General features: G+C 38.2%; 1 protein-coding gene and 1 long non-coding RNA gene across 2 annotated transcripts; one reads left to right on the forward strand and one right to left on the reverse strand.

The window, feature by feature from the left end:
* The first annotated feature begins 442 nt into the window (after positions 1–442).
* LOC132042882 (uncharacterized) lies at positions 443–1,170 on the forward strand. Its single transcript, XR_009411616.1, has 2 exons — positions 443–913; positions 1,002–1,170. It is a non-coding gene; the product is annotated as an uncharacterized LOC132042882 (long non-coding RNA).
* Positions 1,171–9,356: 8,186 nt separating this feature from the next.
* On the reverse strand, positions 9,357–9,986 carry LOC132042881 (uncharacterized). Its single transcript, XM_059433388.1, has one exon. The coding sequence runs from the start codon at positions 9,984–9,986 to the stop codon at positions 9,357–9,359; it is 630 nt and encodes a 209-aa protein (XP_059289371.1).
* Between the last annotated feature and the right edge of the window lie 4,239 nt (positions 9,987–14,225).

Genomic DNA, 14,225 nt, shown 5'->3' on the forward strand with positions numbered 1-14,225 from the left:
GTCATGTTTCTTAATAATCGGGTCGTAGAAGATGATCTTTTTCAAATATTAACAATCTAAACTCCATAAAATCGTTAAATTGAGTTGAATTAAGATTTGTACCTTTTACTGATGTTGTAGCAGCAAAATCAATGGAGAAATCTGGCTTGAAACAACGATTTGAATAATTGAGAAATCTGGTTTGGGAACGAAGTTGGGCTGGGTTAACGATAGAAGGATTTGAGAATAACGATTTTTGTTGTGTTTTATATGTAACGGTTAGGGGTAGTAATGTCTTTTTACTATGTTAGTTTTGCTCGGAAGGGCAATAATTAAAGACCACCATTTTGAGGGGCAAAATCTAAAGACCAGCCCAAAAGAGGGGCATTCGCGCCAATTGCCCACCTAAATTTCTCTCGGACTTCACCCAAGTTTTTTTTTTTTTCTTGATCTGTTACTGCTGCTGCTCCTCTATACTTGGGCTCGCATTTTCTTTCCTTGCTTCAGCTCGAAGGGGACAGAACAAAGAGGCTGACTCGATGAATTTTATGTTGGGTCAGAAGCCGGACCTATTATGTGATGGTGAATAGAGTCCAGTAGACTCCGAGGATACGCCATATGCATATAAAAATATGAAGAAAAATGATTAGCAAGTGTACATAAGAATGGATTGGCATTAATCTTATGTTGAGCATACAAACACAATTAGATTAAATAATTCTGAACAAAGAAGAAGCCATGGAATGTTTTGGAATATACTAAATGTACCATTACATTTAACAAGATCCTTTTTACCCGGACAACAGCTATTAGATGGAAAACTTAAAAAAAGATAACTTATGGGAGAGTTAATTATTTTAACTGGAAACAACTTTGAAGCTATTCAGAATTTGATCAAAGATTAGCTTAAAAAAAAATCTGGTTTTAAGGGAGAGTTAATTTTTTTAACTGGAAACAACTTTGAAGCTATTCAGAATTTGATCAAAGATTAGCTTAAAAAAAAAATCTGGTTTTATTAAAAGACAAACAAAGATATCTGTAATAACATGAAAAAAACAATATAGTCAGAAACTTAATAGAAATCAAGTTGTTCAAGATTTCCCTCTCAAAACATAGTGGCAGAGATCAAATTTAAAAAAAAAAAAAATTGTTTTCCTCTTTTTGAACAAAAATACAGCCATATTTTTGCTATGTCTTGATAGCATTTCATGCTTGTATATTTTTTCATAAACTAAAGGAAGTAAATGTTTTTTTTTTTTATTCAAAGTAAAACAGACGACTGGTTCAAAATGTAATATAAATTCTGAGATTATATAGACCAAGGCAAAACAAGGACAAAGCGATCTCAACTTAAAGAGAACCGAAACTTGAAACAAAAGAGTCTGCACATAATACTCATTCAAAGAAAGATGGAAAAAGTCACACTATTGCTGGACTTAAACAAAGCAGCATACGGTTTCTAGCTCTTTGTAAGGAAAAATACATGAAGGAAAATAAACTTCATGGGAGCTAGTCTAATTAAAAAAGTGAAGGCACACATAGAAAGTACTGAACCCATTTTCTGGACTAAATGTCTACTAGTAACGCAGTCGTATTTTAATCCTAAAAAACAAAAAAACTCGAGTAAGCAATGCAGAGATTTCAGAATGACAATCATATTGAAACAAGAAAAATAGCCATGTACTTATGGTTTTCCTATATTTTAGTAAGGATCTGATGCTAATATACTAACAGTGACTGAAATAATGCTTCTATAGTAAAACAAGATCAAACAACCCAAAGTTCAGATTTAAACATGGATAATCGCATAAGTTCGTTATTCAGAATTTTTTCAAAATCGAGAACAAAGAGAGGAGAGGGATTACTGACCTTGAATCTTAAAACAAAGAGAGAAGACAAAAAGAAATTATACTACTAATCCCTTCTACTTAGACAAGATCTATCGGCATCAAACACTTAGCTTTCGAATAGAACCTAAACAAAATCCGGAATTCAGTCTTAAGCTAAACGATTCAAACTTAAAAGAACTTCTATACTCATGAGTAGAAATAATTTCCAATTGAAATTTCTGTTTTGAAACTACAGAAAAAGGCAGAGAGTAGCAAATACAACCCAGCTGGACCTAGGCTAAGGCCAAACCGATTACTAACCCTCCTTCCATAATCAGAACTTAAACGAGCACGCAACAAACTACTTTGGAGCTAAGGCAGAAAACGAAAATTGATCAAATAAACTACTGCAATTAACTAGTAAACTGAAAATCACACAAACTGAATATATTGGGACTCTTTAGCTAATTAAAACTTGTGTCTTGGCTATTAAAAATACTTGATAAACAAAAAGGAGTTGAGTGAATAACTTAGCTCTTTAAGACCTGTTATCCTCAACTTGTTGTCAAAGCAAAAGAGAGTATGAGCTTGAACTGGTAATTATTTAGACACTCGAGAACAAATAAATAAAACTGAAGTTAAGTCAGTTTTAGGCATGCCAAAGTTCAAATCATCACACCATGAATTCTATTTAAAAGAGTAAAAAGAGAGTTTTTTTTTAGTTTTTTTTTATTTTTTTATTTTTTTAACTAAGGTAATAACATGTGCAGAGATTTTAAGCAAGTAATGGCTCTTGTAAACTTCAACCTCATAGCATGCTTTACATAAATTATCCTAAGGTTAAAAGGTCAATTTATGAGTCTCATACGACATAAAACACAAACGGCCATGCTTGAAACACATTAGGAGGATATGTAATTCACTGATTTTAACTTTTACAGAAAAACTTGAGCATCTAAACACTTGGTAACAATCTTCTATATTTGAACACAACTTATTCGAAAAGACAAAGTGGTAAGTTAGAGAAAACGTCAAATAGAAACTGGTGAGAAAATAAACTGCCATTAAACAACATTTCAAGTAGAAAAGATTTTTAAAATGAATTTTCAAACCAGTTTATTAAATACAACAAGAAAAAAGACTGAGAACTAAGCTGAACTGTTTCGTGCTCAAATAGTTGGAAACATCTTTTTAAAGAAGAAACTTAGTCGTCGCAAGAAACAACACAAAAGAGACTCGAAAAACAAACTCGAGTGTTTATTCTTATCCGTAATCCAAAATTTGAGCTTTTCATTACCAAACGAGTATTAAAGTGCCTGAGCGAAACTTACACTTTGGCATACTCTAGTTCTTACCAAATTAAATATAGAAGGAGAGGGAGATTCTTTAGCAGGTTGGGAACTCTTTACGAACATAAACGAAGACGAAACTGAAATTTAAAGATAACAATAGGGTTTTTCAACCATTTTCATCTTTCAAACAAAACAGGACAGAATGGTGTCATCTATGCTCGCACAAGTTTTTTACATGCGTTAAGAGAAATAACCGAACTATGTCGGTGCTACTACAGGCCTAATTTTGAAAATATGGTCTTAACTACTAAAGAAAACTCAAGAACTCATTCAGGTCCTTACCAAAACAATTAAGGTAATTATCTCATAACTACCTAATCAAAATTAAAACAGAATCCATGTAGGACGGGAATTTGGATATTACATGATGATGACTAACTATCTTTTCATGGAAGAGTTTAACCTTAGGCATAATTAAACTAGTTCGATATCAAGGATTTCTGAATTTGCCATCTAATCTCTAATAGTTCTGAAAAAGGAAAAAAAAAAGATTTCAAGAAAAAGGTAGTCTAATAGATCTTAAGCTATAACAGATTTACTAATCTTTTACGACGGAGATTCCTTTGAAAGAGTTTACACACCAGCCTATCGAACAAGAAATAAACAGTAAACTAACTACTCCATATCCAAGTTTTTAAAGATTAATTCCTAAAAAAAACCTTGGTTCAATGAAACGAATCAGAAGTTTGGAAGCACGTCAAAATCATTCTAAAATAAGTTCAGAACCAAAACTTAATCTAGACATGTGATTTAAGCGAGATCTTTTTAAAAAAAAAAAAAAACAAAGAGGGATGAATTTTGTAAAAAAGGTAAACACCTATTTGCAGCAGCTCTTTCAACCCTTAAAAATCCCCCGCCTTGTCGAACCTCAACTATTAAACAAACAGCCACCACTATGAACAAAATTTGAAAGTATCGACTCATATTTAATCTAATTTTGAACTGGAAAGGAACATGTCGACCATGCTCAGTCTTGTTTCTGATTGGAGAGGACCAGTGATTAAGCCTTAAGATAAGCATCGATCATTCAAGCTATACTGCTATAGTTGTTCTTAGCATAACCATTAGCAATAGACTTTTAAGGAGAAGAACTAACAGCAACTTCATACTTTCGCATAAAAGAAAAGATCTTTTTTTTTTTTTACTGTCCAACTCAAACGAAATTAGATTTGAACCAATCTACATGAAATGGTAATGCACAGAACTAAAAAATATTCAAGCAACTACTAAAATGAGCGTGAAACATCACTAACTAATGACTTAAATGAAATCAAATTATATGATACAACTTGAAGACACAAACATGGAATTCTAAGACTGAAAGAAAAACACTGGAAAGTAATCTCAAATCACACTTTCACACACAAACTAATCAAACAGATGTGAACTTGATCGAATCAAGAGAACCAAATATTTAACGAAGGTTACCTTGTTTGTGTGCAACGACTGAGGCTAAGTCGATGACGAATTCTACTTTCACCGCAACACTCGAGTTTTAGTATTCAAATAGAAACAAAGCACAAGAGTGAATAAAGATAAGAAAACTGAACTGAGAAATCAGAGAACAAAAGAAGTAATTGTATTCAGATTTGTCGGGGAGATCAATCTCTGGTTTAGATGGTCACCAAGACCATGTATTTATACTAAAAACAAGAGGGTATTTGAAATTTGAAAATCATCCAAGGAGGGGGTGAGGGTTCGATTGACAAAAAAAAAAGAAATGAAACAACCAACAGGTACAAGAATTGATGCTTTTGGTTGAAAAAATTGATATTGCCCGTCAAATCCCCGGATCCTCTGGGATTCGTCACATTTTCTACTGACTTGAAGACTTTTAAGGCTGATTTCGTGTAAGAGAAGATGAAGGGACGTGGATGAGAGAGGTGAATAGCACCTCCGACATGGCTAAACTAGGGGAGAAGACTTCGGTGTAGATCTGTGTTGAAAAATTGACGAAAATGGGGAAGGGGTTAGGGTTTTTTGGTGGTTGGGGGAGTGTATCATTGATGAAGATGAGAAAACCAGCACCCTCTTTTACAATAGAATGGACTGGGTCATACGTTTTTGTGGACTCAATAATAAAATAGGTTGGCTGTATGCATTTGGTCTTGATTAGCCCAGACTTTGGGATTAAAAGAGGAGTTGAACTCCAATTCAAGGTATGGCCAAAGTTAGATTTAAAACATGACCTTTTCTTACAATTGCTTTCATTTTTATCAAATTATTATCAATAATTTTTTTAATTAAAAATCATTGTTTAGCAATTGACTCGAATTGACATAAAATTTGAGATGAATTAATTATCTTAATCAATCATCTAAGCTTCTTGACTTTACCAAAGTAAAATATTCACTTTCAAATATGGACTAAATATACTAATTACACTGTGAATGACTTTAAACTGACAAATTAAAAAATGCATACGTTATTTCTTTTCTATTTTTTTTTATTTTAGACTAACTTGATTTTCACATTGACAAATACATTCTGTTAATAAGAAGACAATATAAAATAATTTATATTAGGGTATTTTGCCAAATGAAATGGCAAAAAATATAGAAAATAACTAACGAACTATTTTTGATTTGCAAACGATTATTCTATTTTGTTTCAAAATTTAAGAAGCTTGCCTAAATAATTAAAGATTTCGGAGGGCAAAAATTGAGTGTCAACAACTGCCCCTTCGTTGTTCAGGGATGGCGGAGTCGTCCCTGGGCAACGAATATTGACAAATCTAATTTTTGTCCGACCAACTCAACTCATCTCTTAAGTGAAAATGCATGTGATTTTGAAAATTATGGCTGGACCGTGGCATTGGGTTTCGTACATTTCTCAGGCTATATGAGAATTCAGGCCACGTGTAGTTCGACTCGATTCATTAAAAACTTTCAAAACTAGTCTATGTCGAATTTATGAGAGACTGGGAGGCCGAGACATGATCGGGGGAGTTTGGATCACGGCCAAGCTCTGGTATTGAGTTCGCCTACATATCTCCAGTCTCGGGAATCATGTCGTATGTAGTTCGACTCGATCGGTAGAAAAAGGTATTCCTTATGTGGAAGTAACCTTTTGTTTAAGGTAGATCACGAGTATAATTTGAGTACGAAAAGGAGGCTTGTATTCTCTTAGTCATGAATGCGGTGCACTTCACACCCACAAATAAGAACTTACATGGACATAATTTCCATAGATCTTAAGTGTGTCGTCATCTAGATTTTGGGTGAAAGTGGAGGTGCTCCAGTGTGGATTCGAATTTCACACTATACGCGAAACTAAAGATAGTCAACCCTATTCCCTCGGTAGAGCAACTTTGACACTGAAGAATTCCTACATGCCTTCTAACACGGGTGTAGTTTTAACGTGGTGAAAGATGATCCTCGACTCTTGCCCGAAGAGTTTGGGCACCTCTTTACGCTAGTACGCTGCTAAGAGGAAGTTCCACATTGCTCTGCATGCATCTGGATCCTCATCTGAAATAAATAATACCTGTCAATTCTGATAATGGTGTCACCTAGCACTTCTGAGTGAGCTACATATGTCATCCTCTCAGATGGTTCGGTAATCATATAAAGGCCTTCTTGGCTGCAATTGTCATCCTCTTTAGATAGTTTTCTATGACTGGATGCCCATCACAACTGCGAATAATGTCGTTTTCGTCTGGATGATCTAAAACATAAATAAGGTCCTTTTGTTTGTGAATGGGTGATAGCCCTCACGTCGACATGTGACATCCTCGATTGGATTATGCGAAAATAAATATGATGGCCCTCACGGCAACTGATGGCACCCTCTTGGACGGTTCAAAATAAATAGCCCTCTTGGCATGTATATGTCATACTCCTAGATGGTTTACAAATTCACCCTCTTGGATGGTTCAAAATGTCACCTCTTGGTGGTTCAAAAGCAACATCATCTTGATGCTTTGGGGTAGTCATCTTGACGGGTTTTGAAAAATTCACCTCTTGATGGTTCAAAAAATTCCATCCCCTTGGATGGTTCGCAAATGATGAATGGCCCTCTCGACATTCGGTTGTCACCCTTTTGAGTGATTTGAAAATTCACCTTCTTGGGTGGTTCACAATATCACCTCATTGGTTGTTCGAAAAGGTAAGCATCATCTTGATACTCTGGCGCCGTCATCTCAACGGGTTTTGGAAAATTCACCTCTTGGTGGTTCAAAAATTTCATCCTCTTGGATGATTCACAAATGATGAATGACCCTCTCGGCATGCAGATGTCACCCTCTTGAGCGGTTCGAAAATTCACCCTCTTCGGTGGTTCACAATATCACCTCCTTGGTGGTTCGAAGAGGTAAGCATCATCTTGATACTCTGGCGCCGTAATCTCGACGGGTTTTGGAAAATTCACCTTTTGGTGGTTCAAAATTTTTATCCTCTTGGATGATTCATAAATGATGAATGGCTCTCTCGGCATGCAGATGTCACCCTCTCGAGCGGTTCGAAAATTCACCCTCTTGGGTGGTTCACAATATCACCTCCTTGGTGGTTCAAAAAGGTAAGCATCATCTTGATACTTTGGCGCCGTCATCTCGACGGGTTTTTTTGAAAATTCACCTCTTGGTGGTTCAAAAATTTCATCCTCTTGGATGGTTAACAAATGATGAGTGGCCCTCTCGGCATGCAGATGTCACCCTCTTGGATGGTCTAAATTAAAAGATGGCCCTCTCGGTTGTGAGTATCATCCTTTGGATGGTCTAAATGAAAAAATGGCCCTCTCAGCAGTGAATATCATCCTTCAAATGGTTGAAACTAAAGAAATGGCCCTCTCGCCTATAAGTATTACCCCTCTGGATGGTTTAAAATAAACAATGACCTTCTCGGCTGCATACGTCATCCTCTTGGATGGTTGAAAATAAAGAAGACCTCTATTGGTTGTATATATCATCCCCTTGGATGATTTATCTATGGTCGTTTTCTTAATATCGTCATGCAAGTCTTTAGATGAATGTTATCCTGTGTTTAAGCCTCACCTCAAAACAAGCAGATTGGTTGATAAGTGGGTGGTGACTTTAAGGACCTGCATCTAAAGAAAATTTTGTTAGTTTGTGAGACTGATTTGTATCTGCTTGGCCTTGCTGATCTTGTTCTTCTCGCCCTATCTTGTTCAACGATCCGTCCGGTCCTCCGAGTCACCATCGATAGAAGACAAAAGCAAAACCAATTTGTTTGAAAAAAACGTTTCGTAGGCGTTAATCTTAATTTAAAGAAAATAGCTAAAAGATCTCTGCCAATTAATATCATGACACGCACTGCATGAATGAACATCTTGTCTTAGGTCTTGCTCTCGATGTGCCATACTTGTTGGAATTTTTGAGGACCCCCTCAAAATTCTGCCCCAGTCAAAATATCAGCATAACTCTTGAATTTCTTTGGAAAATTGTGATGATGTCGCTGTGGAATTTTTTGAGGTCCCTCCTCAAAAATTCGCCTTCAGCTTCTATTCCAAAATAAAATCTAGTATTCGTTTGTAGAATAACGTCGGCTATGTGGAATTTTTTGATACCTCCTCAAAAATTCTGCCCCAGTATCTACGCTAAGGGATAATGGAAAGTTTTTAAAGATATGACCGAGCCTATAAGGCGCCTACGGATCCTGTAAAGACAGAAATCAGGTCGTACGTAGTTCAAGAATAAATATGGAAATTTTGATAAAGAGACCGTGTCTGATGTGGACTGCCTACGTATCTTGCCACGCAAGAAATCAGGTCATCACATAGTTCATTGCACAAGGAATATCTTTGGATTTCTATTACATAAGGAGACCAAACCCGATATGGGTTTTCTACGTATCCCGCTGTAAGGGATAGGTCAATTGTAGTCAAACTTACAAGAAAACAATGCGATTACAAAGGAAATGGAAAAAAAAAATTTAGACATAGTATCTCTTGACGGCATCTGAATTGATTGCTTTTGGCCGTTCTTGGCCGTCCATATCTGCGTAACTAATGCGCCTCCCGATTGAACTTTTCGAACAACATAAGGCCCTTACCAATTCGGCGCGAACTTTCCTTTGTACTCATCTTGATGTGGGAATATGCGTTTTAACACCAGTTGCCCTATTTTAAAAACTCGAGCCCTTACTTTTTTGTTGAAAGCTCGCATCATTCTTTTCTGATACAATTGACCGTGGCAGACCGCACTCATTCTCTTCTCATCAATTAATGCCAATTGCTCACATCAGCTGCGAACCCAATTGGCATCGCTCAATTCGGCTTCCTGGATGATTCTTAATGATGGTATCTCTACCTCAGCTGGTATCACTGCTTCTGTTCCATGTACCAATAGGTAGGGAGTTTCCCCAGTTGAAGTTCGGGCCGTTGTGCGGTAACCCAACAAAGCGTAAGGCAAATTCTCATGCCAACACCTGTAGTTATCAATCATCTTCCTCAATATCCTCTTGATATTTTTATTGGCGGCCTCCACTGCTCCATTCATCTGAGGTCGATAAGCGGTTGAGTTGCGATGAGTGATCTTGAATTGCTCACATATCTCCTTCATCAAGTGACTATTCAGATTTGCTCTATTGTTCGTTATGATGGATTCTGGAACCCCAAATCGACATATTATGTTGTTGCGAACAAAGTATGCCACTACCTTCTTTGTCACAAATTTATACGAGGTAGCTTCTACCCATTTGGTAAAATAGTCGATGGCAACCAAAATGAATTTATGTCCATTTGAGGCGGCTGCTCGATGGGACCAATAACATCCATGCCCCATGCTGCGAATGGCCAAGGGGAACTCATCACGTTGAGCTCTCTTGGTGGGACTCGGATCAAATCTCCATGTATTTGGTACCGGTGACATTTCTGCACAAATCGACTACAGTCACTTTCCATGGTCATCCAGAAGTATCCTGCCCGTAGGATCTTTCTTGCTAGAGTGAATCCATTCATGTGCGGTCTACACACTCCAGCATGTACTTCTTCGAGCAATTTTGTGGCCTCTCCGGCGTCCACACATCTCAGTAACCCTAAATCAGAGGTTCTCTTATAAAGTATTTCCCCGTTTAAGAAGAAGTTATTGGCCATTCTTCGGATTGTTTTCTTCTGATTGTTCGTCGCATTTTTTGGATATTCTCCGATTTCTAAGTAGTTCTTCACATCAGCGTACTATGGCTTCCCATCTGGTTCTGCCTCCACATGTGAACAATAAGCGTGTTTCTCCTTCAAACTTATCTCAAGTGGAACGATATAATTCCTTTCTGGGTGTTTTATCATGGAGGATATGGTAGCGAGGGCGTCAGCGAACTCATTTTGTACCCTTGGGGTGTGTTTAAAATCGATCTTTCTGAACCTTTTGCATAACCTTTGCACGAGATATAAATATGGCAGAATTTTGGCATTCTTCGTGGCCCATTCCCCTTGGACTTGATGAATCAGCAAATCTGAGTCACCAATCACCAAAAGTTCCTGAATGTTCATATCGAGGGCCAATCTGAGGCCAAGGATGTACGCTTCATATTCCGCCATGTTATTGGTGCACTTGAATCTTAGCTTTGTTGCCACTGGGTAGTGTTGTCCAAAGTTTGACACCAACACAGCTCCAATTCCAGATCCTTTAAAATTTACCGCTCCATTAAAGAACATCCTCCAGCCTGGGTATGATTTTGCAATGTCTTCCCATATGAAAAATACTTCTTCATCGGGGAAATATGTTCTTCGTGGCTCATACTCTTCATCGACGGGGTTCTCTGTAAGATGATGGGCCAAGGATTGGCCCTTGACTACTTTTTGGGTCACGTACACAATATCAAACTCACTTAACAGCATCTGCCATTTAGCCAGCTTCCCTGTTGGCATTGGTTTCTGAAATATGTATTTTAGAGGGTCCATTCTCGAAATCAAGTGAGTGGTATAAGCTAATAGGTAATGTCTCAACTTTTGGGCCACCCATGTCAAAGCACAACATGTCCTTTCCAAAAGGGTATAACGAGCCTCATGGGGTGTAAACTTCTTACTCAAGTAATAGATTGCTCGTTCTTTCTTGCCAATCTTATCATGTTGTCCTAGCACACATCCAAATGCATTGTTTGACACGGACAAATATAACAATAAAGGACTACCAGGTCGGGGTGGTACCAGCACCGGTGGATTAGAAAGATAGTCCTTGATTCTATTAAAAGCCTTTTAACACTCTTCCGTCCGTTCTGCTGGAGCATCCTTTCATAGCAACATGAGTACGGGCTCACAGATTACAGTAGACTATGCTATGAATCGGCTGATGTAGTTTAGTCTTCCTAGGAAACTCATCACTTCTTTCTTGGTCTTTGGAGGCGGTAAATCTTGGATTGTCTTAATTTTGGAAGGATCCAGTTCTATGCCTCTCCTGCTAACTATGAAACCCAATAACTTTCCTGTCGGTACTCCGAATGCGCACTTGGCTGGGTTTAATTTCAAGTTATACCTCTGTAACCTGTCAAAGAACCTCTGCAAGTGTGTCAAATGATCCGAACTCTCACGAGATTTTATAATGACATCATCTACGTAGACCTCAATCTCCTTGTGAATCATGTCATGAAAGATAGTGGTCATGGCTCTCATGTACGTGGCATCGACGTTTTTGAGACCAAAAGGCATTACACGGTAATGGTAGACTCCCCAGGGTATGATGGAAGCTGTCTTTTCTGCATCTTCCTTGTCCATTAGGATCTGATGATATCTCGCAAAATAATCCACAAACGATTGCAACTCATGCTTGGCACAATTATCGATGAGTATGTGGATGTTGGGTAGAGGAAAATTGTCCTCGGGGACTCGCTTGCCGAGATCCCGTAATCACACATATCCGATCTTGCCATCTTTTCTTCGCATCGGAACAATGTTGGCCAACCAAGTAGGATATTTTGTCACCTCAACGACATTCGATTCAATCTGCTTTGAGACTTCGTCCTTGATCCGTAAGCTTAAATCTGGTTTGAATTTCTGGTTTTCTGCTTCACTGGGCTGAATTCTGGATTGATCGGCAATTTGTGGGAAACAATGTCTGTGCTTAACCCTGGCATGTCGTCATAGGACCATGCGAACACATCAATATACTTCTTGAGTAGACTGACCAATTCTTCTTTTTGTGACGTTGTCAGGTGCACACTAACTCTAGTCTCCCTGATTAAATTATCGTCCCCTAGATTCACTGTCTCGATTTCATCCAAGTTTGGTTTTTTCACATCCTCGAATTGTTCCAACTCTTCCGTTAACTGCTCAGGTAGCATAGTATTTTCGTCATATTCCTCATACTCTTCCTCGTTGATTTCATTATGTTCATTTGATTCATGACATGTCATGACATTGGCAGGTTTATGTTCATTTTTACTGAAAAAATAAAACAGATTAGAAATCAGGCAATAAGAGTTTAAAGACAAACATAAATGGTTTTCAAAATAACCGAGGCTTTTATTGAAAATTAAGGCATACAAATTGGGTCATGACTCGGATCAATACGAGTCAGGTCCCCTTTTGAAACATTACGATAAAAGAAAAGACATAAAATTGTGGGTTTCGGGCCTCATCCGAACCACACCGATTTTCAAAAGTGCATTTTTCCATTTATCTACCGAGACATTCGGTGGACCATTAATGGTGTAGAAGTCCAATTTCCCAGTGACTCTTTAGCTCTAGCATCCCGAATGGTTGGTGCTTCAGTACGTTCCTCCCGGACAACAAGCAGTTTTCTTTCTTGAATAGCCCTTTTATCCCTTCCATCAGATCATCTTCTTCAAACTCTTGGATTCGGATAGGAAATGACTGGTACAAGCTCGGAATAGGCTGAAGTAAATCGGATATGTCTGTCTTCTTGGCTTTGGCTTCAAAGATCTCTTCCCAGTTGGGACATAACCTAGGCCAAATTGAAAGTTCTTCTGAGGGATTGGGACAGGTTCTGCTATTCCATCCAAATTCATTCCCAATCCGTGACCAGGCTCGAAACCGTTTCTCAGCATGGCGGTAGCAAGCATTTTGTATACCGAAGGCATTGGTGCTTTTGGTGTGAAGTCTTCATATGCAACGTTAACTAGCTCCATAGTATGATAATTAGTCTCTTCGGGAATTTCCTCAACAAACGGGATAGAGTATTCGAGATAGCTAAAACCACTTCCTTCACCGCGAATAACGACTTCATGATCCTCCCAGATGAACTTCAGAAGTTGGTGCATAATGGATGATACTACCCCGGCTATGTGGATCCACGGTCTTCTCAATAGCAAATTATAACTTGCAGGTATATCCATTACCTGGAACTCTGTGATGAATTCAGCAGGCCCCATTTTGATGCATAGATCAACCTCTCCCAGGGTACTTTTTTGGGTGCCATCGAACGCTCTTACGTTCATGCGACTCTGACGGATCTTTCCAACATCGTAGCCCAGTTGAGTAAGAGTTGATTTTGGACAAATATTGAGCCGTACCCATCATCAACCAATACTCTCGCCACAAATTTATCCCTACACTTGACAGTGATATACATGGCCTTGTTATGCATTGCTCCTTCAATCGGCAACTCATCTTTGCAGAAAGAGATTTGATAGTTCCTAATAACATGGCCCACCATAGTGGCCAAGTTCTCACTATTGGTCCCTGCCGGTACATGCGCTTCATCAAGCACTTTCATTAGCGCTTGTCGGTGGTGTTGAGAGCTCATCAAAAGAGATAGCACAAAAATCTGAGCCGGGGTCTTCTCTAAGTGCTTGACAATAGAATATTCTTTAGGCTGGATCCTTCGCCAAAATTCTTCAGCCTCACCTTCTGTGTTCTCCCTTTTTTGGTTATTTTCTTTTCTCGGCACCTCTTGGTCTAGATTATGTGGGACATAACATCTCCCAGAGCGTGTCATACCATGTGTTACAGCTGCTTCCATAACAAACTCTTTTCGGGGAACTATGGAGGCGACTTGAGCGATGACTGGTGGTGCGGCCATGACGATGAATTTCGGATGGGTGTCAATGCTCAGTGAAGCCACTGCCTGCACAATTAATTTAGAGTTTGTCTTGATCATGGTATCGCATATGGACCAATCCTCGTCTCTTTCGATCATGTGAATATATGTATTTCC

Source organism: Lycium ferocissimum, unplaced genomic scaffold (assembly GCF_029784015.1).
Source record: "Lycium ferocissimum isolate CSIRO_LF1 unplaced genomic scaffold, AGI_CSIRO_Lferr_CH_V1 ctg18842, whole genome shotgun sequence".
NCBI classification, from domain to species: Eukaryota; Viridiplantae; Streptophyta; class Magnoliopsida; order Solanales; family Solanaceae; genus Lycium; species Lycium ferocissimum.

What these genes read in the sequence shown, in the direction of transcription:
- LOC132042881 (XM_059433388.1), bottom strand. Translation starts at nt 9,986, where the DNA reads ATGTCACCGGTACCAAATACATGGAGATTTGATCCGAGTCCCACCAAG.